Consider the following 24,177-nt stretch of genomic DNA (forward strand, 5'->3'; position numbering starts at 1 on the left):
AACTATCGCCCGCAGTGACTCACTTTTTCTCTCCTGTGCTAGTTGGAAATTACTCACCCTCTTACAATGGGCAGCAGAGGAGTTTGTCACGGCTCCAGTTACACTGACGGCAGACGCTCTTGAATACAATGTGTGAGGGGTGGTGGTGGCTGTGTCGAGGCCAAGGACCTACCAAAGGAAGCACAAGTCACAAAGTTGCTAATTTCCTTTCTTTACTCCCTCATGTGCACATTTTACTTCATACTTAACGCTCAATGTATTATTTCTGACAGATTCCAGTTTATATTGAGATTGATTTTGAACCTTCCATATTGTGGTTGCATTAGCATAACCAACTGGCTCCTGTGCCAACCAAAACAAATTCCAGTGATAAGGCACTTGGGAAATTTTTATTTCACATTTGTTTGTTGATCTAGTTAAATCAACAATGCGACTGCGATGCATGATTTTTCTTTTTCCCCACATTAAGACGCTATAAATAACTCTTACTCATAGCTATCAAATCTACTTTGAAGCACTTTCCAGTCAACATAAATGTTAATTATGATGATGACAGTTAATTACAGATTACAGTTAATTCAGCACAATCACATGCTGACTCATTTAAAAGCCACGATGTTGTTGAATGCACTGGATCTCAGCCATAGGACTGTAAGGTGAAAATATTCTCCCTTTATCTCATGCACATTAGATTTGATTCATCTCACTTATATGAAATGGAACGTACTTCTCTTGATGGTCTGCTTGCTTTCTTTACTGTGTGCAGTGTATTTAGCTTGCTAATGTACTAAGGTGTATTTTTCATGAATCTGTACTTAACTTAAATCGATTTATTTACATTTAAAAGTAACCAATAACAAGAGTGGTAGACTCCAGCAACATCAGTGATGAACATAAACTTAAAATGATTTCAATATGATCTTTAATATGAAAAAGTGTTTTCAGTAGTATCATCTGCAGCAGTCTTTGTGTGTTTTTCATTTATCAAACCAAATATGCCACCACCCTGACAAACGCTGTATTGACCTATTCTGGTTTTAAACTTGTGGTTAGAAATTACACTGCTGACTGAAAGCGAGCCAAAAAATGCATTTCAGTGGAAGTGAGTTCTTGCGGTAAGTGCTGAGGAACCTGCAGAGCAAGTCCTCCAGCTGTTTACTGTATGATATGTGTCATTGCCATTGTGCATGCCTTCACTGCAGCTATGGAACCAGTTGCTGGGATTGAGCAAACACAGCGGGGGACAAGGTCGGTGTTTGCCTGAGGGCACGCGGCAGGTTAAGACCTTAACATAAAAAAATCAACAAAATCATCTAACGGAATCATTTAACAAAAAAATCATCTAACAAAATCATTTCTCTTGCAGTTTTCACAACACTTTGAAGACACGTCACTATTCTGGCAGGTGGTGTGATACTTGTATCTGAAACATCACATTCAAAATCAAAGTATCTCAGATTGAAGTGATTCAAAGGGAGACAAGATAACTGGACTGTCCGTCACTCAGAAAATGGTAACTGAGGAAAAATGGTTTCTAGTTTCATATTTTTCGCTTCTCTCACTTCAAGAAAAGAAAAATCACTGTCACATGCTGCATATGGTTTTAGTTGAAGTTCCACTTTTGATAAATGAGACCTGTTGTTTTCAGTGAACTGCATCATCTGTAAAAAGGTTATCACTTTAGAGGAAACATGTCTCTTGGTAGCAATTTCAAAATGGTCTTATTCCTGAAGATAAATAGTCACAGGAGTTTGGGCGACCCATCCACTGCAACCTCATCACTTCACAGACTCAGAAAAACACTCCACTCATAGTTACTTAGCAAAAGACCATCAGGAGTTTCTCAAACCTGGCGGTGCCCTGCAGAGTTTGTCATCAAACAAACGGCCGACAGCCACATCAAGGGATGGATACCGACAAGCAGGTCTGAGTCAACACTTTCTCCAAATGAATCCAAAGTATCAGGGCTTTTCTCTCTGCCATCCCACTTCTGTGTACACCAGTGTCCCAGAGACTACATTAATACGACACCATATTGTTTTCCAAGTGAGATTTTAATAACAAACATGAAGTTCCTGCCTGGATTTATGTGTACTGCACAGACTAAGTTCTTTTCTCACAATTGGTAACAATGGTGCAGTGCCTGTTCTAAACATGTTTGTTTGTAATGTTCTGTTCTCTTGTCCTGTCTTAAAGCTCTGGAGCTACTTCAGAATTATTCCTTGTCATAGTCTGAAGACTGGCGGAAGACATTTTCAACTCAGTCCACAGACCTATTGCACGCTGCCCAGCCCCCACTGAATACAAGCGCTGATTGCCCGTTGATTCAAAATGTGTTAATATTGAATGTATCGCTCGTCACAGTCGCATCAAATGCAATACTTCCTGTCCTCAGGCCGTTAACAACACACATGCCAAGTGTGAAGGCTAAAGATAAATGGTACTCCACCTTCAGCCAGAAAGACATTTTTGGAATTAGTAGGCAGATGCAGTTGCTAACAATGAGTTCATGTTTGCAAACCTCTTTGCAGGGTCATCACAGCAGCCCTCAGATTCATAGCTGATGAGTAGCTCACCCGCTGCATATCGTCTGTCATAGTTGATGGTCGAGCACACAAACTCCACCAAACAGCATCAAGTTGATCCACAAGTGTTTGTCCTCAGAACTTGTCGGGTGTAGCTGCACATTTTCAGCTGTAATGCTTGAGCATGACATTTTTCATCACATTTAAAGTTTGTGCCTAAAAACTACACTCAGTGGCTTGTTTTCACTTTATCAGAAAAGCACAACTTGTCTTTTTCCTGACAGTCGCTCCGATGCTTGTCAGACACTTAATATCTTTGTGTCAGTCTCTTTTTACCATGACTGTGACCTTTTTGACATCCACCCAATATGGAACAAAGGCTGTAGGTTCCCCGCCCCTGTTTCAGTGCCTCACTAGTGTTAATGATTTTGTCCTGAATGCTTGAATGCCAATTTCACAAGTTAAGTAGAAACTGTGTGTAACCTGCTGCTTAATATTTGGAAAGAATAAAGAAGCACGCTGCTTTATTTCCACTGAATAGTCACTTTTTGTGATTTCTTAGCAATATCTAAACAATTCCTAAATACCCCTTAATACATAAATAATAACGGTGAATCTTTTTATTTAGGTCTACAGCTCTGCATACAGAGTGTATCTGCTACACCTACAGCGGATTTATCTGGATTTAAATTTAGTTTCCACTGTCTTGAACACTGGGTCACTGTCTCCCTGTTTTGTTGTGTTATCATCTTACATTTTAATCTGTTTACAAGTTATTTTGTTTGTCGCTTTCCAACAACACTGTCACACTGTAACCTGTTAGTGAAAACCTAAATACAAGAATCTTTGATCCTGTATTTATCTGTCTAACAGTTTTCTTGTAAGATTATCTATGGTTCACACTCATATACAAATACAAAGGCTGAAAAAGCTGACATAATTCGACAAGGAAACTCCAGGAATGATTAAACCTGTTGAGCCACTGCAGCACAATCTGTCCCTTACCATATTTCAGGAAGTTTTTTCACACAGCCCATAGTTCCACTCGTTCAACATACGGGTTGGGCAGCCTCTACAATCTCCTGCAGAGAGTGAAGCTATTTACTTCAACACATTAGGGACAAGAAGTAAAGCGGAAAGTGAGAGGAAAACGTAATCTATGGTAAGAGATTTACACATTTACATGTTTGTTTGGTGTATTTCAGCAATTGTTTTACTGGGAGAGTACGTTTTTTAGAGGTTGACCTATTTTCTGAGTTTTCTCAGCATGGTTTTTAAATGTTTTGTATGAGTGCGTGAGATAATAGAGGCAACACTGAACAGAATCTCTTACTAATAGTCAGTTTGGTTGCTGGACTGATCTTGGTTTACTTAAACGGATGTGTGTCTCCTGTGGAATTATTATACAGGGTAAATGTTCATTGACTTTGGGGACTGAGAAATACAGGACTGATCAAAGAAGACTATTCCTTGACATTAACATGGATACATAAATAAATATAATAATTTATTTATCAATAAGAATCATCTTGTACTATATTTCTGAAAGTTGGGATCTAATGCACTTACTTTATTATTTTTCATCTGGCAGCGCAGTTTTGCTTAGTTATTATTTTATTATAAAATTCAATTTGTGCAAGAGTATAATGAAGTCAACCAATTAGCTCACTGACATTTAAATCTGTTAATATTGACACCATTTCTACAGATATTATCTTATTGTTATTTATATTATTATTACAGGGCATTTTGCGGAAGCTTTTATCCAAAGTAACTTACAATTAGTGAATTCAACATCTATGAATCAAGTCAAAATAATATCTTTAGTGTTTAGTATAAAGAATTTTTATTTATGTACGTACATTTATATATATCATTAATAATAACAACGTAACATAATGTCAAAATAACGTACATACATTTACACAGTTAAACATGCTCCTTCTCAAAAATACAAAACAATCCATTTTCGTGGTCTCTTTTCTGGACTGTATTGGAGATGTTTCTCTGATTTCTTTTCCTCAACTATTTTAATTCAAGAGAGTAGGCTCAAAGGCAAGCAAGGAGACTGTTGTACAGCAATCATACAAAACAACTGACAGTCTGTAAGACAGGTAATGATTTCAGACACAGCATGTATAGTTATGACTCATCACAACTCTAAATTTCCCTGATCATTAAACTGTACATGCACTGCTGTAGGGATTAACTGGGATAACAAATCAGCCCTGGCAGAAAAAAGTAAGAATAATGAAAGTGTTGCTTATAAGTACAGTAGCCTATATATGCCAATTAGTAGGGAAGCAACACCCATAAAGCAAAATAAAGCTAATAATATGTATTTATTTATTTACGTCTTCATTTATTTCCAGAAATATACTGGAGATATCACCATGCCAGCCATTTTTCATGTGGTTAGAAAAACTAATGCACTTAGAACCACACTTACTAAAATAAATCCAATATTATAGAAACGTTACAACATCATTTTCATATCCTATCATGTATTTTTGTATGAAAGGTCTCATTTTTATTCTGTGACTTATATACACATCTGACATTTGTAACAAACCAAACAGCTTGAAAATCCGTTGAGAATGAATTGAGTTATGAACATTTTAATCGTGGACAGACCTCCTGCCTTGCAAGAAGGCACATCGGCCCATCCGGTATGCCAGTTGGAGTAGCACTATAAACTCTCTTAAATAGCTAAATGAATTGGAAGGTTACTGTGACAAAAATTGGCTAATGCTAATCGAACCAATTTTAGTTTATGAATTATCTAACACTGAGTGATAGGAGACATTAAATCACACATTCCTACACTGTCTGTGACACAATAAAGCCCTAAATTCCTCTGTTGCTATAGAAACGATCCACTCTTTCATGGTTGAGTGATGACGTTCAGAACGTCTTTAAGACAGTATGTCTGGACCCCAACAGACAGATATTCCTGTTCTCCAGACAAATCAGGGCATTAAGAAAAGTAATTATTGTGCTTGTGTGACAGTCGTTCCTTTGTTGAGTTGTGCACCTGTTCCCTCACACGAAGACTTGTAATGACGTGTCACCGGTGTCTGTGGTCAGCGGAATCACACATGATGTCTTTGTACCTCGCTGAAGTACCTCATTGTGGGCCGTAATTTAAGAACTCAAGCACAGAAATTGTATGTGCCACTAGAAACACACACACGACACAAGTAGATGTACTCACTTTAGAATACGTGTTAAGTATCTTGGTGCATTTGTCCGTTTGTGACCATGTGTCTTTAACATGATAAATCTTAATCTGATGAGCAGCCGAGCAGCGCTGGATTTTTATGACTCACACTATCAGCACTATGGGAGCTTTTCTGTTTAATTCAGCTAAAGTTATCTTGAAGAGGACGAGCTGTTAAAGGTGTGTACACTGCAACGCAATGTGTTTATTAGCGCTAACTTTAAAAAGGCCTCTGATGTCAATGCTATACTCAGCTTTCAGATCTTTAGCATCACACAAATGGTCAAGGTCAAATTTTGGTAACACTTTATATTAGGGATATCCAAGCACTTGATTGTAATTCATGTACAACAACTTCCTTACTTACCATCAATAAGCAGAAATAAGGAGGTTTTTAAGGGAAAACTGTTAATCAATGGAGTAGTTGCAGAATAAGGTCATTAAGAATAAAAACATTAATAAGTGCTTTATAATGACTAATAAATAGCCAATATGCCTCTAACATCCATGCTAATAAGCAACTAGTTAATGGTTGATATCTGTTCCCTCATAGAAAGTGTTTTTTCTCTTGAGGAAGTATTTGAGGTAAATTGTCAACATTGTAACTCTGACACTTTCCAACTCAGAGTTGGACACATTACGTACTTTTGGTTGTTGTGAACACCACAAAAACGGAGAAACTTTCGATGCAATATTCTGGGGTATGTGTTCTAATGTGTTCTAGCACTTTTTTAATACTTGCTGAGCCATGGCCATGCATACATAAGCCACCCTGCATGTAACCCACACTGCACAGAGGTGTGGGGTCTAGCATGTGCCAGCCTCCTGTCTCTTACTGGTCAATTTGTCATGAGGATGCATTAGCAGGCTCCCAGCAGCAGCTAGTGTGGTTAACCTAAACACTCTGTATGTCAATTAAATGTGATGCTGTTACATGTGCAACAAATCAACACAGTTGGGATAATTCCCAGTCTAAATCATGTGACACAACAAACTCGAACTTGCACGATTCCACTTACAGGAGCAACACTAGAAACAAACCAAATTTTAGTTAATGAAATAAAGTGTCCGTCTATGTATTGTGTTTCCATGTGTTTCAAAGTCCATGGTTTCAATTTGGCCCCAAACATGCCCACACAAAGTCAAATAACATTGTCTAAAGGCATAAATATACCCCACCCTTTCTTTGTTCAGTGGATCATTAATAGAGTTGTGACCATGTGAAAGTTCCCTGCAGAGAGTAGCTCTGTAACAATGAACTGTAAAACAATGAAGGCTGGATGGAAACACTGTGTAACCTCTTGATTTTCTCTTCTTCTCTACCTTTCTTGAAGGAATGGCAATATCTAAGAATGGTTTGGCCGTCTTTGCCCTGCTCGTGACACTTTTTGTTTTTGAAACATGGGACTTCTCTGAATTTCCATGTCTGGTTTCACCGGTAGGTCCAGGGTGTTTACGCAACTCACAGAAAATATGGGAATTGTGCTGTGATGGACACAGAGCTGTAATATAATGCTGATGTCTTTCTTTTTTTTTTTTTACTTCAGGAACTTGACAAGGAAGAACAACTCCTACCTCACACCAGACAGAGAAGAAATGGTGAGTCCAATGAACTGGTGGTGTGTTGTCTGAGATTCAGATGAGAATATTTATCCCACTATTATATCAGCCTGTTAAATTTGATGCTGCTAAGATTATCTCGGCCAAGACATGTTGTTGTCACTTTGAGATTCCTCTGCAAACCAGCAGCGTTTACAGGAGGGGAATGCGTCAAGTCCAGAAAAACACAAACCTGCAAAACCTCACATTTTTGTTTTCTTCACGTTGTTGATTGAAAAGTACTCTTCTCATTTATTCTTTAAATACACCCGCAGGAGGCAATTTTGGCCACCCGACCCTTCATACGTGATTAAACACAAATGCTACATACAAAGTCACTCACTGGGTTGTTCGTTGTGTTCTTGGAAAAGCGTCTGTGAATTGTAACCGCACCTCTGCTCCTGTAGCTGTCAGTGTGTTTCAGACATGCACTGAAATCCGAGTTATCTTCTAAAATTATCCAGAGGGGCTCAATCTGAGAATGCAAATGTCTGAGTCATTGCAGGCCATGTGAGAATACAGCAGTATCTCCTAATGTGTGGTTCATGTGTGAAAGGCGAAGTCTGGACCCAATTGTGTGAACATTCTTTGGAGCTCATATCTGAAAATGTCTGTTCATTCATATGAGATGATTTAAATGTTAAAAATATTGCACAGCCATTTTAATGTATTATTTCTTCAGAAAAACAAACAAACCTAATGATTAGTAAATTTCTACTCCATGGCCATACCTGTATGTTATAATTTATGTATTTTTTACCACTCACACAACTTTTTTTTTGTAGCCTTTGTTTGAACAAAGCCAGTGTTTCCCTCTGATTCCAGGCTTTATACTAAATGTCTTAGCAGTATCATTCTTCTCGTTCAACTCTCCTCTTTCTTCTCCAACTTCAACCCTTGCAGTTCTAACAGACCAGTGGAAATACATCATTGATGTGGAAGTGAATGCCTCTGATGCAGAAACCTTTGAGCTGATTCGCTCGTCCTTAAATGCTACTGGTCTTCCCATACAACTCGATAACCAAACAGTGATCTCGGACATAAGTATCACAACCGGTGAGTGGTAATCACGAACATATCCACAACAAACGTAAAGTGAAGATTAACAGACTCTGATCAGAAAATCTTAATTCTCCTCTGACAGTGTGTTCGTCAACTGGCTCCGGCTTCCAGTGCAGATGTGAGGAACAGTTTGCTTGGCCGTACAGCACCTGTGTCACATACGGCGCCTGTGAACGCACATGGAGCAACATCTGTAACTGCATCAATGCCATTCCGCCTGGCAACCAGTCATGTCAGCCGATATCAGGTAATCACATTCTGATTTCTTTGTTAAATCCAGTAACAATGAGTTCAGCATCATATTCACATTGCTTATATAATTATGGCCTTCCCTAGACAGTAACTCGACACTTCTTCTGGAGACACTGTGGTTTTTAAGCTCCTGGTTTCAGTTTCCTAGCCTGTAGCTGTTGTGTTTTTTTGGAATACGTTTGCAAATGTCATGTGTCGTAACGTTGACACCGTGAAGCTGCGAAAAAAATCCAGTTATTCCAGGTTTAAAGACTATGTAGACCAAAACACAGACTCACAACACATCAGCAAACACAACACCAAAAACTATATTAAGTATATTATGCTATATATGTTACATTTCGAATAAATAATAAAGCTGAAATTATTACTGGTTAAATTTGTAAATAATTTAGGCTGCCACACTGCAGATATGAGTATGACTACAGATTTACCAATTGTTAATTTCATATTTCCTGTTGTTGTTTGAGTTAGGCTATACTGGAGAAAACTCTGGTTGCGTATGGTACCACCTCCAATCCAACACCCAGGCACAAAATGTGTGAAATTCAGTTTGACTGATAGATCCTTACCAAAAAGGACCAATTTGAATTTAGCCTTCAGCTCCACTTCAAGATAATATTCGCAGCAATGTTTCTACAAAGGAAAACTTCTATATGTTGTGTTTCTTCTACAGCGCTGCTGACGCAGGTGGAGTACGAAGTGGAGGTGGAGCTGAACGTGACAGATGTTGCGACAGTGGACTACCTCAGGAGCCAATTGAACAACAACAGCTTCTTCACCCTGGGTCCCGCTGTGAATGTCACAAACATCGACATCACCACAGGTAAGAACGGAGATCCCACTGGTCTGAACACCCTGGGAGCCTGTTTCATCAAATCACGGCACAGACTGCAAGTGTTCCATAAAATCAATCTCCTGTGTATATTCAGATGTGTGATGTTATGGGGTTCTGTTGGTTGGGGAATTTCGACAGACTTGTCGCACAAACAATGTAAAGAGCAGACAATTCACATGTGCACAGAAGCAGCATGAATGTGAGAGCTGAAGCTGGAAATCTACAAAATCTGAAAGTAGATTCAATTAAGCCGCTGTCACTCATGCACTGAATTCCAGAGATTCTGCATGTTTTCGGCCGAGAAGGTGCATGTGTGCCTGAGGGAGAGCCTCCACATTATCTGCAGACACTCTCTGCATGGCCTCCTAATATAAAGTCTGCAGTAAGTCAGGAGAATCTGATGTTAGAACACAGCAGGGGACCCCCCGCTGGATGTACAGACAGCGAATGGGAGGGTTGATGATATGTGAAAAATTTAAATCTAATAAAAATATCTGCTGGTGTCATGCACGTAGAAGACACCGACGAAGATGTCAAGAGAGTTTGCGGTGATAGGAGCCGACACATGTGTCTGTGTGTTGTCAAGAGACACATGTGATCTCTGCAGTGGAATTATTACGTCACTTCCTGCCCCTGCCTGAATATTGCGGAGGATTTGATGCTGTTGTGAATGTGTCTGTGCGGAGAACCTCCCGTTTTCATTGTGCATGTGTGAAAAGCAAACTGCGTGTAAAGTCTGGACCCAATTCTTCCGACTTTATCCACAGGTCATGTCGGAAAACGGCTTCAGTCCTGCTCAGGAAAATCCATGTGGGATTTTTCATATTAAAATGTGATATTACAGTTTTGTAAAATAATGTCTCTGTCCAGTCATTTCCATTCAATCAATGATCTATGACATATTCATTTGTTTATTGTGTAATGCTTCACTTATTAACTTTAGATATCTTGAGGAAATGAAACCTTTTAAAACCTGCCCTCAGCTCTGCCAACCTTTATAACCAGGAAACTGGTCAACATTGTCTTTGAAAGTATTTTTGTCTCTCAGGCCAGTTCTCTTTTGTTTTTCTGTTCTGAGCTGTAGAGACATGACAGTGAGACATGTCGTGAAAGAGGATACGCTCTTGATGTAGATATAAAGGACATTCTAAGGTCATAGAAACACAATGATTCATCATTTCAGAAACTAAATCCTGAATAGCTGTGTGGTGGAAATTTATCTCGAGATGTGAAATAAAGAGTTTCTCAGACCGGAGTTGTCTTTAGGTCATTTAATAGAAAGCTCTGCAAAGGGTTTCACACTCAGCATGAATGCTCTGAGTGGAACAACCCCGAATAGGGAAAGAAAAAGGTTTTATACAGTCAGGTAAACAGGAAACATAAGAGACAACTGTTTCTGAGTAATAGCATGAAAACTGAAGCCACCTGTAGTCTGGTTAACACAGGAAGCGTCTGCTCTGCACAGATCAGGGTCAACAAGAGGATCATCATGAAAGAAGGACATGAACTCTGAGGTTACATCTGCCAAGTGCAAAGCATCAGTCAGGGCATTTGATAGTTAAGGGTAAAAAAGTAAAAGGTGTCTGTCTAGTTTCGAACCGTCCCTCTGCACGTACACTAGACAGTTATGCGAGCACAATTTTGTTTCTATTTTATATGAGTTATTGTTGAACACAGCACAGGAGCATTGATGAGACATAGGAAAGAGTTCAAGCAAAGTTCATATGCAAGTTTTCCATTACAGCTGCCAATAGCAATGGCCGTATACAGCCCATGAACCAACTTGATCCCACCAGTGGTCTGAAAAATACAATGAAGCAACTAATGACACTTCATTTCTTCTGGGGGAAAAAAAGAAGACACTAACATGTCCTCCAGTCCTTGTGTGCCTGTTAGGTCACACTAAGGGTGAAGGAAACAAGCATTGTGGCGACTATAGAGCTAAATGTTCCATAAGAAATAAACACAAGCCAGTGTTCCCAGTTTAGGGTGGTGCAGTGATGAGAAAAGATGACCTTGCGGCTTATTACAGCTGGAAACATGCAGCTAAACTGGAATCACTTAAAAGGAAAGGTTTTTTTGATAATAAAGTTAACACTTAATAAGGGAAAACAGGCACAACAAACACTGTTTGTATGTGGGATCAAGAGAACCTTTGATATGAGGCAGTTAATCCTGTCTTTGCAAGCCAAGCATGAGAATATGTGGGTTTGTGCGACATGGTTGTTTTGGCTAAAAACAGCCGCAGTATCACAATCTTTACCATCTGGCATCAGGCACCCAGCCAAAGAGAAGCGGTTTGGTTGATGCGGTAAGTCAGTTGGTAATGCTTAATTGTAACTCAACTTTTAAAGATGCAAGATCACAAAGTGTTTAACATTAATACAAAATACACTTTTACAAAACAATATATGTGTTCGGTTAATTTACTGTGGCCCACAAAGGAGGTTCTGAAACAGTTTTAGGGCGTTAAAAGGAAAAAGGTTTGCGGCCCCGATCCTACTGGTGTAAACCCTTGTGTGTATGTAGCTGTTTTCACTCATGAACAATGCAGCAGGAGATTCTCTGCTCAGACAGTTTAACAACACGACAGAAATCTGCAAAGCGTTCAGGTGAAGTGTGGCGTAGCACGCAGAAGCAGGATGTAACGAATGAATTCCGCCGCAGAGATGGCGTGTCTTTGTGTACAGCACATCAACGTTGATGACCGTTATCGACACATCCACTCACTCACAGTGAATCCTCCAGATATTTGTTCTCGCATACAGCCCCATCGGAAAATGTCCGGACATTATTTGGAGTTCAGAGCATACCTGAAAGCAGTCACTTAGTAGATAACTGGGCCCATAAAAGAGCTCAACCAACTGTCCAAACTTAATGAAATGTTTGGACAGTTGGTTGACCCATTTAAACAAGCCCCACCCACTGTTTCCTCTTTTGATCAAACCAGGAAAAGGAGCTGACGGCACACATGAAACCCAAATCACTTGATCAACTTCCAACTCAACACAGAATTTACCTGACAGGTGGAGTTCATGTTGAAAACTCTATATAAATGATAAGATAAAAGAAACACCAACTCTCCAGCTTTATGTCCATCAAATGTAAAAGATCACTGTCGGCAGTAACTGACTGAAGTTTCATAATACAGAGGTAATGCTGCTACAACAATGTGTAGGTGGCTCTTTACTTAAGATGCAGGTTAAGATGTAGCGACAGTCTTTCCATACAGTCAGGTAGCTTTGTCCGCTCTAAAGCTCAGACTCCTCCAGAAGATCCACAGATAGATCTGAGGGGTTGTGAGAGGATCAACCATCGACAAAAGAAGGAAAAACAATCTTTTGATCCACAAATCTGTTTTTATTTTTCATGAACTTTTACTAATCTTTGTGTTTTTTGTAAAGTAGGGGAAATTATCTTTGAGGGAAGCTAAATGGTGTGGAACTACTGAAATGTGAAGCACGTTACAGAAAAATCTGTAAATCAACTATATCTGTCAAATGAAGGCAGTGAAGTAAAAATTTCAATATTTTACTTTGAAAAATAGTACAAGAATGACCTAGCATTCCTTCAAAAACCAAACATCTTTCCTGTTCAGACCTGGTATAACATCTGTTCACACGTTTATTTGTTTATGCTCTGTGCTCCAGCACACAAGATTTCCAAAATGGTCCAGACATTGCAGCCTAATGAGGCTGCAAACCCTATTTAAGAGTCTTTAAAGCCTGAATGTCAATATTTGAACCTCTTTCAATGAAAAGCCACCAAAGCTAAAGTAACTATGCCACCGAATACAAAATATGTCCCTATCAGCACTGTGTCAACAGAAAAGGTCCTGATGGGTTTCACAGATAAGGGAAGGTAAAAACCCGTAGCACAACTTCAACAAGGGAAAAAGTCCTACAGTTACAGGCCTGCTCAGTGACTGAAGAGAACAAAATCCGGACGTGTACTTATTTGTTTTATTCATAATACTCAACCAAATCCACATTTTATAATTAAAACGAATGTGGGTTGCAAAAATATCTGACTTTAATATGTTTTCTCTTTTGCTTTTGTGTGTTTAGTGTGTTACCCTAATGGCAGCAACTTCCAGTGCAGATGTGAGGACCAGTACGTCTGGTCGTCTACGGACTGTGCTACATATGGAGCCTGTGATGAGATCACAAATGACACGTGCAGCTGTATCAACAGTATTCCATCCAATGGGCGGTACTGCCAGCCAAAGACAGGTGAAACTGACTTTAAATGCTTATTTTGTGCTTATTAATGTGCACTTTTACATTTTAACATCATCTCGATGTTTTCATTCTGTATCAAGCACTCTTGCCATATTTTGTTTTTGTTTCCTGGCTTGCTGCAGTTGTCCAGCTGTATGAATACATAGTTGAAGTGGAAATCCATGCCAGTGACAGTGCACTGATCGAACAATTAAACAGCACTTTGGAAAACATCAGTTTTCCCATTAGACTCAGCAGCACGGTCAACATCACCCAAATTGACACAATATTCACTGGTAAGAACATATTTCTAGTCCCTGTAGTTTGCTTGTGGTTATCAGAAAAATACACAATGACATTTGCCAATGCGTATCCTTTACTTTATAGAGCCGTGTGAATAAAGATCAAGTTTTCTTCAGGAAGAGTCAGCCCAGATGTTAGCACCCGATGTAAATGTGGAAAGAAAACATTAACATTTGTTAAATTGTTTTTTGTTCTTTCAACAGTGACCCCAGTTACATATGAATACCAGGTTCTCATTGAGGTGATCACGACAGATGCAGATGAACTAAGGAACACCCTGAGAAATCTAACCTACCCGCTCCAAATCAGCAGGCAAACAAACATCTGGGATGTTAATATAACTACAGGTAAGAGCTAATGCTTTAGCCATCAGAATGTAGAATGTAGAATTTAGAGAGAAAACGACTAAAAATATGTGCTCAAAGTTTGCAGCCAACATGGGGGCGGTTTCCAGTGCCGATGTGAAGATGACTACCTTTGGCCTTGTGACACGTGTTCCACTTATGGAAAATGTGATGGAGACACAAACAACACATGCAGTTGCATCAAATCTATTCCCACAGATGGACAATACTGTCAGTCAAGACACAATCAAAGTGAGGAATATGGTCACACACTAATGTACGTCATGATTTGAACGGCACTTTTCTTCACCAACTCTTTCTTTCTGTCTACAGACCTCACACTCTGTCCCCTGACAACGACAGGTAAGGTAGAGTAGATGCTACTCAATGAAATCAGATAATTTGAAGAATCATGTCTACTTATGACACATATGATGAGAGCTTACATGTTTTTTCTTTGACCACGGTGAAGCTAACTTTCCCATATTGTTCTTATATTTTCTGCAGCTCCTCCTGTTGAATACCTAATTACTTTTGAGTTGAACATCTCAGATGTTGGACTAATAGATCCACTAAGAACCATTCTGAGCAACCTCAGTTACCCCATCAGCATCAACCACATGCAAATCTCTGAAGTCAACATTTCCACAGGTATAGGAATAACAACTGCACTCACACTCAGTTTCAGTTGTTTTAAAAAAAACTTATATAAAAAATAAATACATTTTTTATGTATTTGTATAGCACTTAAAACAAGGTAACAAATTGCTTCGCAAATATCCATGTCAAAAGATGAATGAACTAAAAAAAAGGTTATTCAGTTTGACTTAAAAGGACCAAATCATGAGATCAAGTTCATAAATCTTTGTTCTTTAAAAAGTCTGATCTATGTTTGTCTATATTTGTTTTTCCAGTTTGCTCTCCGAGCAGCGGTGGTTACCAGTGCAGATGTGAGGATCAGTATCGTTGGTCATGTGACCAGTGTGTCATGTATGGATCCTGTGACAACATCACCTCCGACACATGTGGATGCATCAGTGCCATTCCTCCAGATGGACAGTATTGTCAGCCTGTTGACCAATACAGTAAGCAGCTCTATTAAATAGTTTTAGAAGAACAATGATCACATACAATGTTATTGTGACTGTAACTGTTTTTATTACTTATATTTGTTAAACTATTTCAATGTTTACAGTGACATTTACAATATCTTAGTCTTTTCTTAATCATGACCAGATGAAAACAGATGCTTCAGGCTACATTTGAACTTATCCAGTTGTTACTTTTCTTTCTCCTCAGACTTTACAAGTTGTCCAGTTCCGACCACTCCATCACCAACAAGTAAGAGTGAGGAGGCAACACAAATCAGAAACATAAGATGAAAACCACAGATCAGAAGTGATTCACGTTTCCTTTTTCTGTCTCTGCAGCTTCTCCAGTTGTCTATGAATATATTATTACCATTGAGCTGAACACCACAGATGTTTCAGTGATAGACCGACTGAGAAACATCAGCTACCCACTCAGCATCAGCAACAACATACAAGTCTCTGGCATGAACATCTCCACAGGTAACAATTACACTTTGTAACTGGAATAGTGCGTACACATTATTCCACTTGAAGGTGAATTTATTAAAGTGAATACACCTTGAATTAATTGTTGTGCTTCTAATACAGCTACAGCTCAGAATAACAGCTATTGTCATTGGCTGCAATCATTTTTAGCACAAAGCATTTCTGGGTTTACTGTGTAAGATCTGGTGATATCTGGTGGTTAAGTTGCATATTGCATGTTGCAGCTGAATATCCCTCTTCTCACTGTCCCCTTCCAAACATGAAGGAGAACCTGTGTTAGCTTCAGTTGTCATAAAAACATAAAAGTTGTTTAGTTTGTTCAGTTTGGACGACTGTCAAAACATGGCGGCCTCTATAGAGAGGACCCGCTCCTGATGTTAATATAAAGTATTAAATATAAAGGACCATTCTCAGGTAAAGAATAAACAGTTGGTTTAATTTAGATGAAACACACTAGTGAAAACATCTCTAGGATTATTTAATCAATCAATTTCTGCCGTTAGATCCATTTTTGTCCCTCTATGTTTTGAAATGTGTTTGATTAATTTTTATATATTTCTCTGTGTCCAGTTTGCTCTCCGAGCAGCGGTGGTTACCAGTGCAGATGTGAGGATCAGTATCGTTGGTCATGTGACCAGTGTGTCATGTATGGATCCTGTGACAACATCACCTCCGACACATGTGGATGCATCAGTGCCATTCCTCCTGATGGACAGTATTGTCAGCCTGTTGACCAATACAGTAAGCAGCTCTATTCAATAGTTTTAGAAGAACAATGATCACATACAATGTTATTGTGACTGTAACTGTTTTTATTACTTATATTTGTTAAACTATTTTAATGTTTACAGTGACATTTAGAATATCTTAGTCTTTTCTTAATCATGACCAGATGAAAACAGATGCTTCAGGCTACATTTGAACTTATCCAGTTGTTACTTTTCTTTCTCCTCAGACTTTACAAGTTGTCCAGTTCCGACCACTCCATCACCAACAAGTAAGACTGAGGAGGCAACACAAATCAGAGACATAAGATGAAAACCACAGATCAGAAGTGATTCACGTTTCCTTTTTCTGTCTCTGCAGCTTCTCCAGTTGTCTATGAATATATTATTACCATTGAGCTGAACACCACAGATGTGTCAGTGATAGACCGACTGAGAAACATCAGCTACCCACTCAGCATCAGCAACAACATACAAGTCTCTGGCATGAACATCTCCACAGGTAACAATTACACTTTGTAACTGGAATAGTGCGTACACATTATTCCACTTGAAGGTGAATTTATAAAAGTGAATACACTTTGAATTCATAGTTGTGCTTCTAATACAGCTACAGCTCAGAATAACAGCTATTGTCATTGGCTGCAATCATTTTTAGCACAAAGCATTTCTGGGTTTACTGTGTAAGATCTGGTGATATCTGGTGGTTAAGTTGCATATTGCATATTGCAGCTGAATATCCCTCTTCTCACTGTCCCCTTCCAAACATGAAGGAGAACCTGTGTTAGCTTCAGTTGTCATAAAAACATAAAAGTTGTTTAGTTTGTTTAGTTTGTTCAGTTTGGACGACTGTCAAAACATGGCGGCCTCTATAGAGAGGACCCGCTCCTGATGTTAATATAAAGTATTTAAATATAAAGGACCATTCTCAGGTAAAGAATAAACAGTTGGTTTAATTTAGATGAAACACACTAGTGAAAACATCTCTAGGATTATTTAATCAATCAATTTCTGCCGTTAGATCCATTTTTGTCCCTCTATGTTTTGAAATGTGTTTGATTAATTTTTATATATTTCTCTGTGTCCAGTTTGCTCTCCGAGCAGCGGTGGTTACCAGTGCAGATGTGAGGATCAGTATCGTTGGTCATGTGACCAGTGTGTCATGTATGGGTCCTGTGACAACATCACCTCCGACACATGTGGATGCATCAGTGCCATTCCTCCTGATGGACAGTATTGTCAGCCTGTTGACCAATACAGTAAGCAGCTCTATTAAATAGTTTTAGAAGAACAATGATCAAATACAATGTTGTTGTGACTGTAACTGTTTTTATTACTTATATTTGTTAAACTATTTAAATGTTTACAGTGACATTTAGAATATCTTAGTCTTTTCTTAATCATGTCCAGATGAAAACAGATGCTTCAGGCTACATTTGAACTTATTCAGTTGTTACTTTTCTTTCTCCTCAGACTTTACAAGTTGTCCAGTTCCGACCACTCCATCACCAACAAGTAAGACTGAGGAGGCAACACAAATCAGAAAGATAAGATGAAAACCACAGATCAGAAGTGATTCATGTTTCCTTTTTCTGTCTCTGCAGCTTCTCCAGTTGTCTATGAATATATTATTACCATTGAGCTGAACACCACAGATGTTTCAGTGATAGACCGACTGAGAAACATCAGCTACCCACTCAGCATCAGCAACAACATACAAGTCTCTGGCATGAACATCTCCACAGGTAACAATTACACTTTGTAACTGGAATAGTGCGTACACTTTATTCCACTTGAAGGTGAATTTATAAAAGTTAATACACCTTGAATTCATCGTTGTGCTTCTAATACAGCTACAGCTCAGAATAAAAGAACTCTATTGATTTTCTAAAGTTTAATTTTCATCCTTTTTTCAAACTCAGAATTGTCCATGTAATTAGATTCCATGAGGTTATGAGCACATTTACAGCTATTGTCATTGGCTGCAATCAGTTTTAGCACATAGCGTTTCTGGGTTCACTGTGTAAGATTTGGGGACATCTGGTGGTTAAGTTGCATGTTGCAGCTGAATACCCCTCTTCTCACTGTCCCCTACCAAACATGAAGGAGAACCTGTGTTAGCTTCAGTTGTCATAAAAACATAAAAGGTGTTTAGTTTGTTCAGTTTGGACGACTGTCAAAAACATGGCGGCCTCTATAGAGAGGACCCGCTCCTGATGTTAATATAAAGTATTTAAATATAAAGGACCATTCTCGGGTAAAGAAAACAACAGTTGGTTTAATTTAGATGAAACACACTAGTGAAAACATCTCTAGGATTATTTAATCAATCAGTTTCTGCCGTTAGATCCATTTTTGTCCCTCTATGTTTTGAAATGTGTTTGATTAATTTTTATATATTTCTCTGTGTCCAGTTTGCTCTCCGAGCAGCGGTGGTTACCAGTGCAGATGTGAGGATCAGTATCGTTGGTCATGTGACCAGTGTGTCATGTATGGGTCCTGTGACAACATCACCTCCGACACATGTGGATGCATCAGTGCCATTCCTCCTGATGGACAGTATTGTCAGCCTGTTGACCAATACAGTAAGCAGCTCTATTAAATAGTTTTAGAAGAACAATGATCACATACAATGTTATTGTGACTGTAACTGTTTTTATTACTTATATTTGTTAAACTATTTCAATGTTTACAGTGACATTTACAATATCTTAGTCTTTTCTTAATCATGACCAGATGAAAACAGATGCTTCAGGCTACATTTGAACTTATCCAGTTGTTACTTTTCTTTCTCCTCAGACTTTACAAGTTGTCCAGTTCCGACCACTCCATCACCAACAAGTAAGAGTGAGGAGGCAACACAAATCAGAGACATAAGATGAAAACCACAGATCAGAAGTGATTCACGTTTTCTTGTTCTGTCTCTGCAGCTTCTCCAGTTGTCTATGAATATATTATTACCATTGAGCTGAACACCACAGATGTTTCAGTGATAGACCGACTGAGAAACATCAGCTACCCACTCAGCATCAGCAACAACATACAAGTCTCTGGCATGAACATCTCCACAGGTAACAATTACACTTTGTAACTGGAATAGTGCGTACACATTATTCCACTTGAAGGTGAATTTATTAAAGTGAATACACTTTGAATTCATCGTTGTGCTTCTAATACAGCTACAGCTCAGAATAACAGCTATTGTCATTGGCTGCAATCATTTTTAGCACATAGAATTTCTGGGTTTACTGAGTAAGATCTGGTGACATCTGTTGGTTAAGTTGCATATTGCATGTTGCAGCTGAATACCCCTCTTCTCACCGTCCCCTTCCAAACATGAAGGAGAACCTGTGTTAGCTTCAGTTGTCATAAAAACATAAAAGTTGTTTAGTTTGTTCAGTTTGAACGACTGTCAAAAACATGGCGGCCTCTATAGAGAGGACCCGCTCCTGATGTTAATATAAAGTATTTAAATATAAAGGACCATTCTCGGGTAAAGAAAACAACAATTGGTTTAATTTAGATGAAACACACTAGTGAAAACATCTCTAGGATTATTTAATCAATCAGTTTCTGCCATTAGATCCATTTTTGTCCCTTTATGTTTTGAAATGTGTTTGATTCATTTTTATATATTTCTCTGTGTCCAGTTTGCTCTCCGAGCAGCGGTGGTTACCAGTGCAGATGTGAGGATCAGTATCGTTGGTCATGTGACCAGTGTGTCATGTATGGATCCTGTGACAACATCACCTCTGACACATGTGGATGCATCAGTGCCATTCCTCCTGATGGACAGTATTGTCAGCCTGTTGACCAATACAGTAAGCAGCTCTATTCAATAGTTTTAGAAGAACAATGATCACATACAATGTTGTTGTGACTGTAACTGTTTTTATTACTTATATTTGTTAAACTATTTCAATGTTTACAGTGACATTTAGAATATCTTAGTCTTTTCTTAATCATGACCAGATGAAAACAGATGCTTCAGGCTACATTTGAACTTATCCAGTTGTTACTTTTCTTTCTCCTCAGACTTTACAAGTTGTCCAGTTCCGACCACTCCATCACCAACAAGTAAGAGTGAGGAGGCAACACAAATCAGAGACATAAGATGAAAACCACAGATCAGAAGTGATCACGTTTCCTTTTTCTGTCTCTGCAGCTTCTCCGGTTGTCTATGAATATATTATTACCATTGAGCTGAACACCACAGATGTTTCAGTGATAGACCGACTGAGAAACATCAGCTACCCACTCAGCATCAGCAACAACATACAAGTCTCTGGCATGAACATCTCCACAGGTAACAATTACACTTTGTAACTGGAATAGTGCGTACACATTATTCCACTTGAAGGTGAATTTATTAAAGTGAATACACCTTGAATTCATCGTTGTGCTTCTAACACAGCTACAGCTCAGAATAAAAGAACTCTATTGATTTTCTAAAGTTTAATTTTCATCCTTTTTTCAAACTCAGAATTGTCCATGTAATTAGATCCATGAGGTTATGAGCACATTTACAGCTATTGTCATTGGCTGCAATCAGTTTTAGCACATAGCGTTTCTGGGTTCACTGTGTAAGATTTGGGGACATCTGGTGGTTAAGTTGCATGTTGCAGCTGAATACCCCTCTTCTCACCGTCCCCTTCCAAACATGAAGGAGAACCTGTGATAGCTTCAGTTGTCATAAAAACATAAAAGGTGTTTAGTTTGTTCAGTTTGGACGACTGTCAAAAACATGGCGGCCTCTATAGAGAGGACCCGCTCCTGATGTTAATATAAAGTATTTAAATATAAAGGACCATTCTCGGGTAAAGAAAACAACAGTTTGTTTAATTTAGATGAAACACACTAGTGAAAACATCTCTAGGATTATTTAATCAATCAGTTTCTGCCATTAGATCCATTTTTGTCCCTCTATGTTTTGAAATGTGTTTGATTAATTTTTATATATTTCTCTGTGTCCAGTTTGCTCTCCGAGCAGCGGTGGTTACCAGTGCAGATGTGAGGATCAGTATCGTTGGTCATGTGACCAGTGTGTCATGTATGGATCCTGTGACAACATCACCTCCGACACATGTGGATGCATCAGTGCCATTCCTCCTGATGGACAGTATTGTCAGCCTGTTGACCAATACAGTAAGCAGCTCTATTCAATAGTTTTAGAAGAACAATGATCACATACAATGTTATTGTGACTGTAACTGTTTTTATTACTTATATTTGTTAAACTATTTCAATGTTTACAGTGACATTTAGAATATCTTAGTCTTTTCTTAATCATGACCAGATGAAAACAGATGCTTCAGGCTACATTTGAACTTATCCAGTTGTTACTTTTCTTTCTCCTCAGACTTTACAAGTTGTCCAGTTCCGACCACTCCATCACCAACAAGTAAGAGTGAGGAGGCAACACAAATCAGAGACATAAGATGAAAACCACAGATCAGAAGTGATTCACGTTTCCTTTTTCTGTCTCTGCAGCTTCTCCAGTTGTCTATGAATATATTATTACCATTGAGCTGAACACCACAGATGTTTCAGTGATAGACCGACTGAGAAACATCAGCTATCCACTCAGCATCAGCAACAACATACAAGTCTCTGGCATGAACATCTCCACAGGTAACAATTACACTTTGTAACTGGAATAGTGCGTACACATTATTCCACTTGAAGGTGAATTTATAAAAGTGAATACACCTTGAATTCATAGTTGTGCTTCTAATACAGCTACAGCTCAGAATAACAGCTATTGTCATTGGCTGCAATCATTTTTAGCACAAAGCATTTCTGGGTTTACTGTGTAAGATCTGGTGACATCTGGTGGTTAAGTTGCATATTGCATGTTGCGGCTGAATATCCCTCTTCTCACTGTCCCCTTCCAAACATGAAGGAGAACCTGTGTTAGCTTCAGTTGTCATAAAAACATAAAAGTTGTTTAGTTTGTTTAGTTTGTTCAGTTTGGACGACTGTCAAAAACATGGCGGCCTCTATAGAGAGGACCCGCTCCTGATGTTAATATAAAGTATTTAAATATAAAGGACCATTCTCGGGTAAAGAAAACAACAGTTGGTTTAATTTAGATGAAACACACTAGTGAAAACATCTCTAGGATTATTTAATCAATCAGTTTCTGCCATTAGATCCATTTTTGTCCCTCTATGTTTTGAAATGTGTTTGATTAATTTTTATATATTTCTCTGTGTCCAGTTTGCTCTCCGAGCAGCGGTGGTTACCAGTGCAGATGTGAGGATCAGTATCGTTGGTCATGTGACCAGTGTGTCATGTATGGGTCCTGTGACAACATCACCTCCGACACATGTGGATGCATCAGTGCCATTCCTCCTGATGGACAGTATTGTCAGCCTGTTGACCAATACAGTAAGCAGCTCTATTAAATAGTTTTAGAAGAACAATGATCAAATACAACGTTATTGTGACTGTAACTGTTTTTATTACTTATATTTGTTAAACTATTTCAATGTTTACAGTGACATTTAGAATATCTTAGTCTTTTCTTAATCATGACCAGATGAAAACAGATGCTTCAGGCTACATTTGAACTTATCCAGTTGTTACTTTTCTTTCTCCTCAGACTTTACAAGTTGTCCAGTTCCGACCACTCCATCACCAACAAGTAAGACTGAGGAGGCAACACAAATCAGAGACATAAGATGAAAACCAAAGACCAGAAGTGGTTCATGTTTCATGTTTCTGTCTCTGCAGCTTCTCCAGTTGTCTATGAATATATTATTACCATTGAGCTGAACACCACAGATGTGTCAGTGATAGACCGACTGAGAAACATCAGCTACCCACTCAGCATCAGCAACAACATACAAGTCTCTGGCATGAACATCTCCACAGGTAGCAATTACACTTTGTAACTGGAATAGTGCGTACACATTATTCCACTTGAAGGTGAATTTATAAAAGTGAATACACCTTGAATTCATCGTTGTGCTTCTAATACAGCTACAGCTCAGAATAAAAGTACTTAATTGATTTTCTAAAGTTTAATTGTCATCCTTTTTTCAATCTCAGAATCGTCCATGTACTTAGATTCCATGAGGTTATTAGCACATTTACAGCTATTGTCATTGGCTGCAATCAGCTTCAGCACATAGCGTTTCTGGGTTCACTGTGTGAGATTTGGTGACATCTGGTGGTTAAGTTGCATATTGCAGCTGAATACCCCTCTTCTCACCGTCCCCTTCCAAACATGAAGGAGAACCTGTGATAACTTCATTTGTCATAAAAACATAAAAGGTGTTCAGTTTGGACGACTGTCAAAAACATGGCGGCCTCTATAGAGAGGACCCGCTCCTGATGTTAATATAAAGTATTAAATATAAAGGACCATTCTCGGGTAAAGAAAACAACAGTTGGTTTAATTTAGATGAAACACACTAGTGAAAACATCTCTAGGATTATTTAATCAATCAGTTTCTGCCATTAGATCCATTTTTGTCCCTCTATGTTTTGAAATGTGTTTGATTAATT

The 24,177-nt window shown here is 38.6% G+C and overlaps 1 protein-coding gene across 1 annotated transcript in view; it reads left to right on the forward strand.

Annotated features, from left to right (window-relative positions):
- Positions 1-3,540: 3,540 nt before the first annotated feature.
- LOC138405579 (mucin-2-like) overlaps positions 3,541-24,177 on the forward strand; it is a 31,732-nt gene continuing 11,095 nt past the window's right edge. Inside the window, exons 1-33 of the mRNA XM_069515083.1 lie at positions 3,541-3,687; positions 7,080-7,183; positions 7,293-7,344; positions 8,248-8,400; positions 8,489-8,653; positions 9,335-9,484; positions 13,564-13,728; positions 13,860-14,012; positions 14,223-14,366; positions 14,445-14,615; positions 14,697-14,726; positions 14,871-15,014; positions 15,278-15,448; positions 15,663-15,704; positions 15,794-15,934; positions 16,511-16,681; positions 16,896-16,937; positions 17,027-17,167; positions 17,754-17,924; positions 18,139-18,180; positions 18,270-18,410; positions 19,080-19,250; positions 19,465-19,506; positions 19,596-19,736; positions 20,316-20,486; positions 20,701-20,742; positions 20,831-20,971; positions 21,640-21,810; positions 22,025-22,066; positions 22,156-22,296; positions 22,885-23,055; positions 23,270-23,311; positions 23,401-23,541. Of these exons, the coding sequence (XP_069371184.1) occupies positions 7,082-7,183; positions 7,293-7,344; positions 8,248-8,400; positions 8,489-8,653; positions 9,335-9,484; positions 13,564-13,728; positions 13,860-14,012; positions 14,223-14,366; positions 14,445-14,615; positions 14,697-14,726; positions 14,871-15,014; positions 15,278-15,448; positions 15,663-15,704; positions 15,794-15,934; positions 16,511-16,681; positions 16,896-16,937; positions 17,027-17,167; positions 17,754-17,924; positions 18,139-18,180; positions 18,270-18,410; positions 19,080-19,250; positions 19,465-19,506; positions 19,596-19,736; positions 20,316-20,486; positions 20,701-20,742; positions 20,831-20,971; positions 21,640-21,810; positions 22,025-22,066; positions 22,156-22,296; positions 22,885-23,055; positions 23,270-23,311; positions 23,401-23,541 (3,907 nt within the window). The 5' untranslated portion in view covers positions 3,541-3,687; positions 7,080-7,081. The remainder of the gene's footprint in view (positions 3,688-7,079; positions 7,184-7,292; positions 7,345-8,247; positions 8,401-8,488; positions 8,654-9,334; positions 9,485-13,563; positions 13,729-13,859; positions 14,013-14,222; positions 14,367-14,444; positions 14,616-14,696; positions 14,727-14,870; positions 15,015-15,277; positions 15,449-15,662; positions 15,705-15,793; positions 15,935-16,510; positions 16,682-16,895; positions 16,938-17,026; positions 17,168-17,753; positions 17,925-18,138; positions 18,181-18,269; positions 18,411-19,079; positions 19,251-19,464; positions 19,507-19,595; positions 19,737-20,315; positions 20,487-20,700; positions 20,743-20,830; positions 20,972-21,639; positions 21,811-22,024; positions 22,067-22,155; positions 22,297-22,884; positions 23,056-23,269; positions 23,312-23,400; positions 23,542-24,177) is intronic.

The sequence above is a fragment of the Paralichthys olivaceus genome, chromosome 19 (assembly GCF_024713975.1).
Source record: "Paralichthys olivaceus isolate ysfri-2021 chromosome 19, ASM2471397v2, whole genome shotgun sequence".
In the NCBI taxonomy this organism is placed as follows: domain Eukaryota; kingdom Metazoa; phylum Chordata; class Actinopteri; order Pleuronectiformes; family Paralichthyidae; genus Paralichthys; species Paralichthys olivaceus.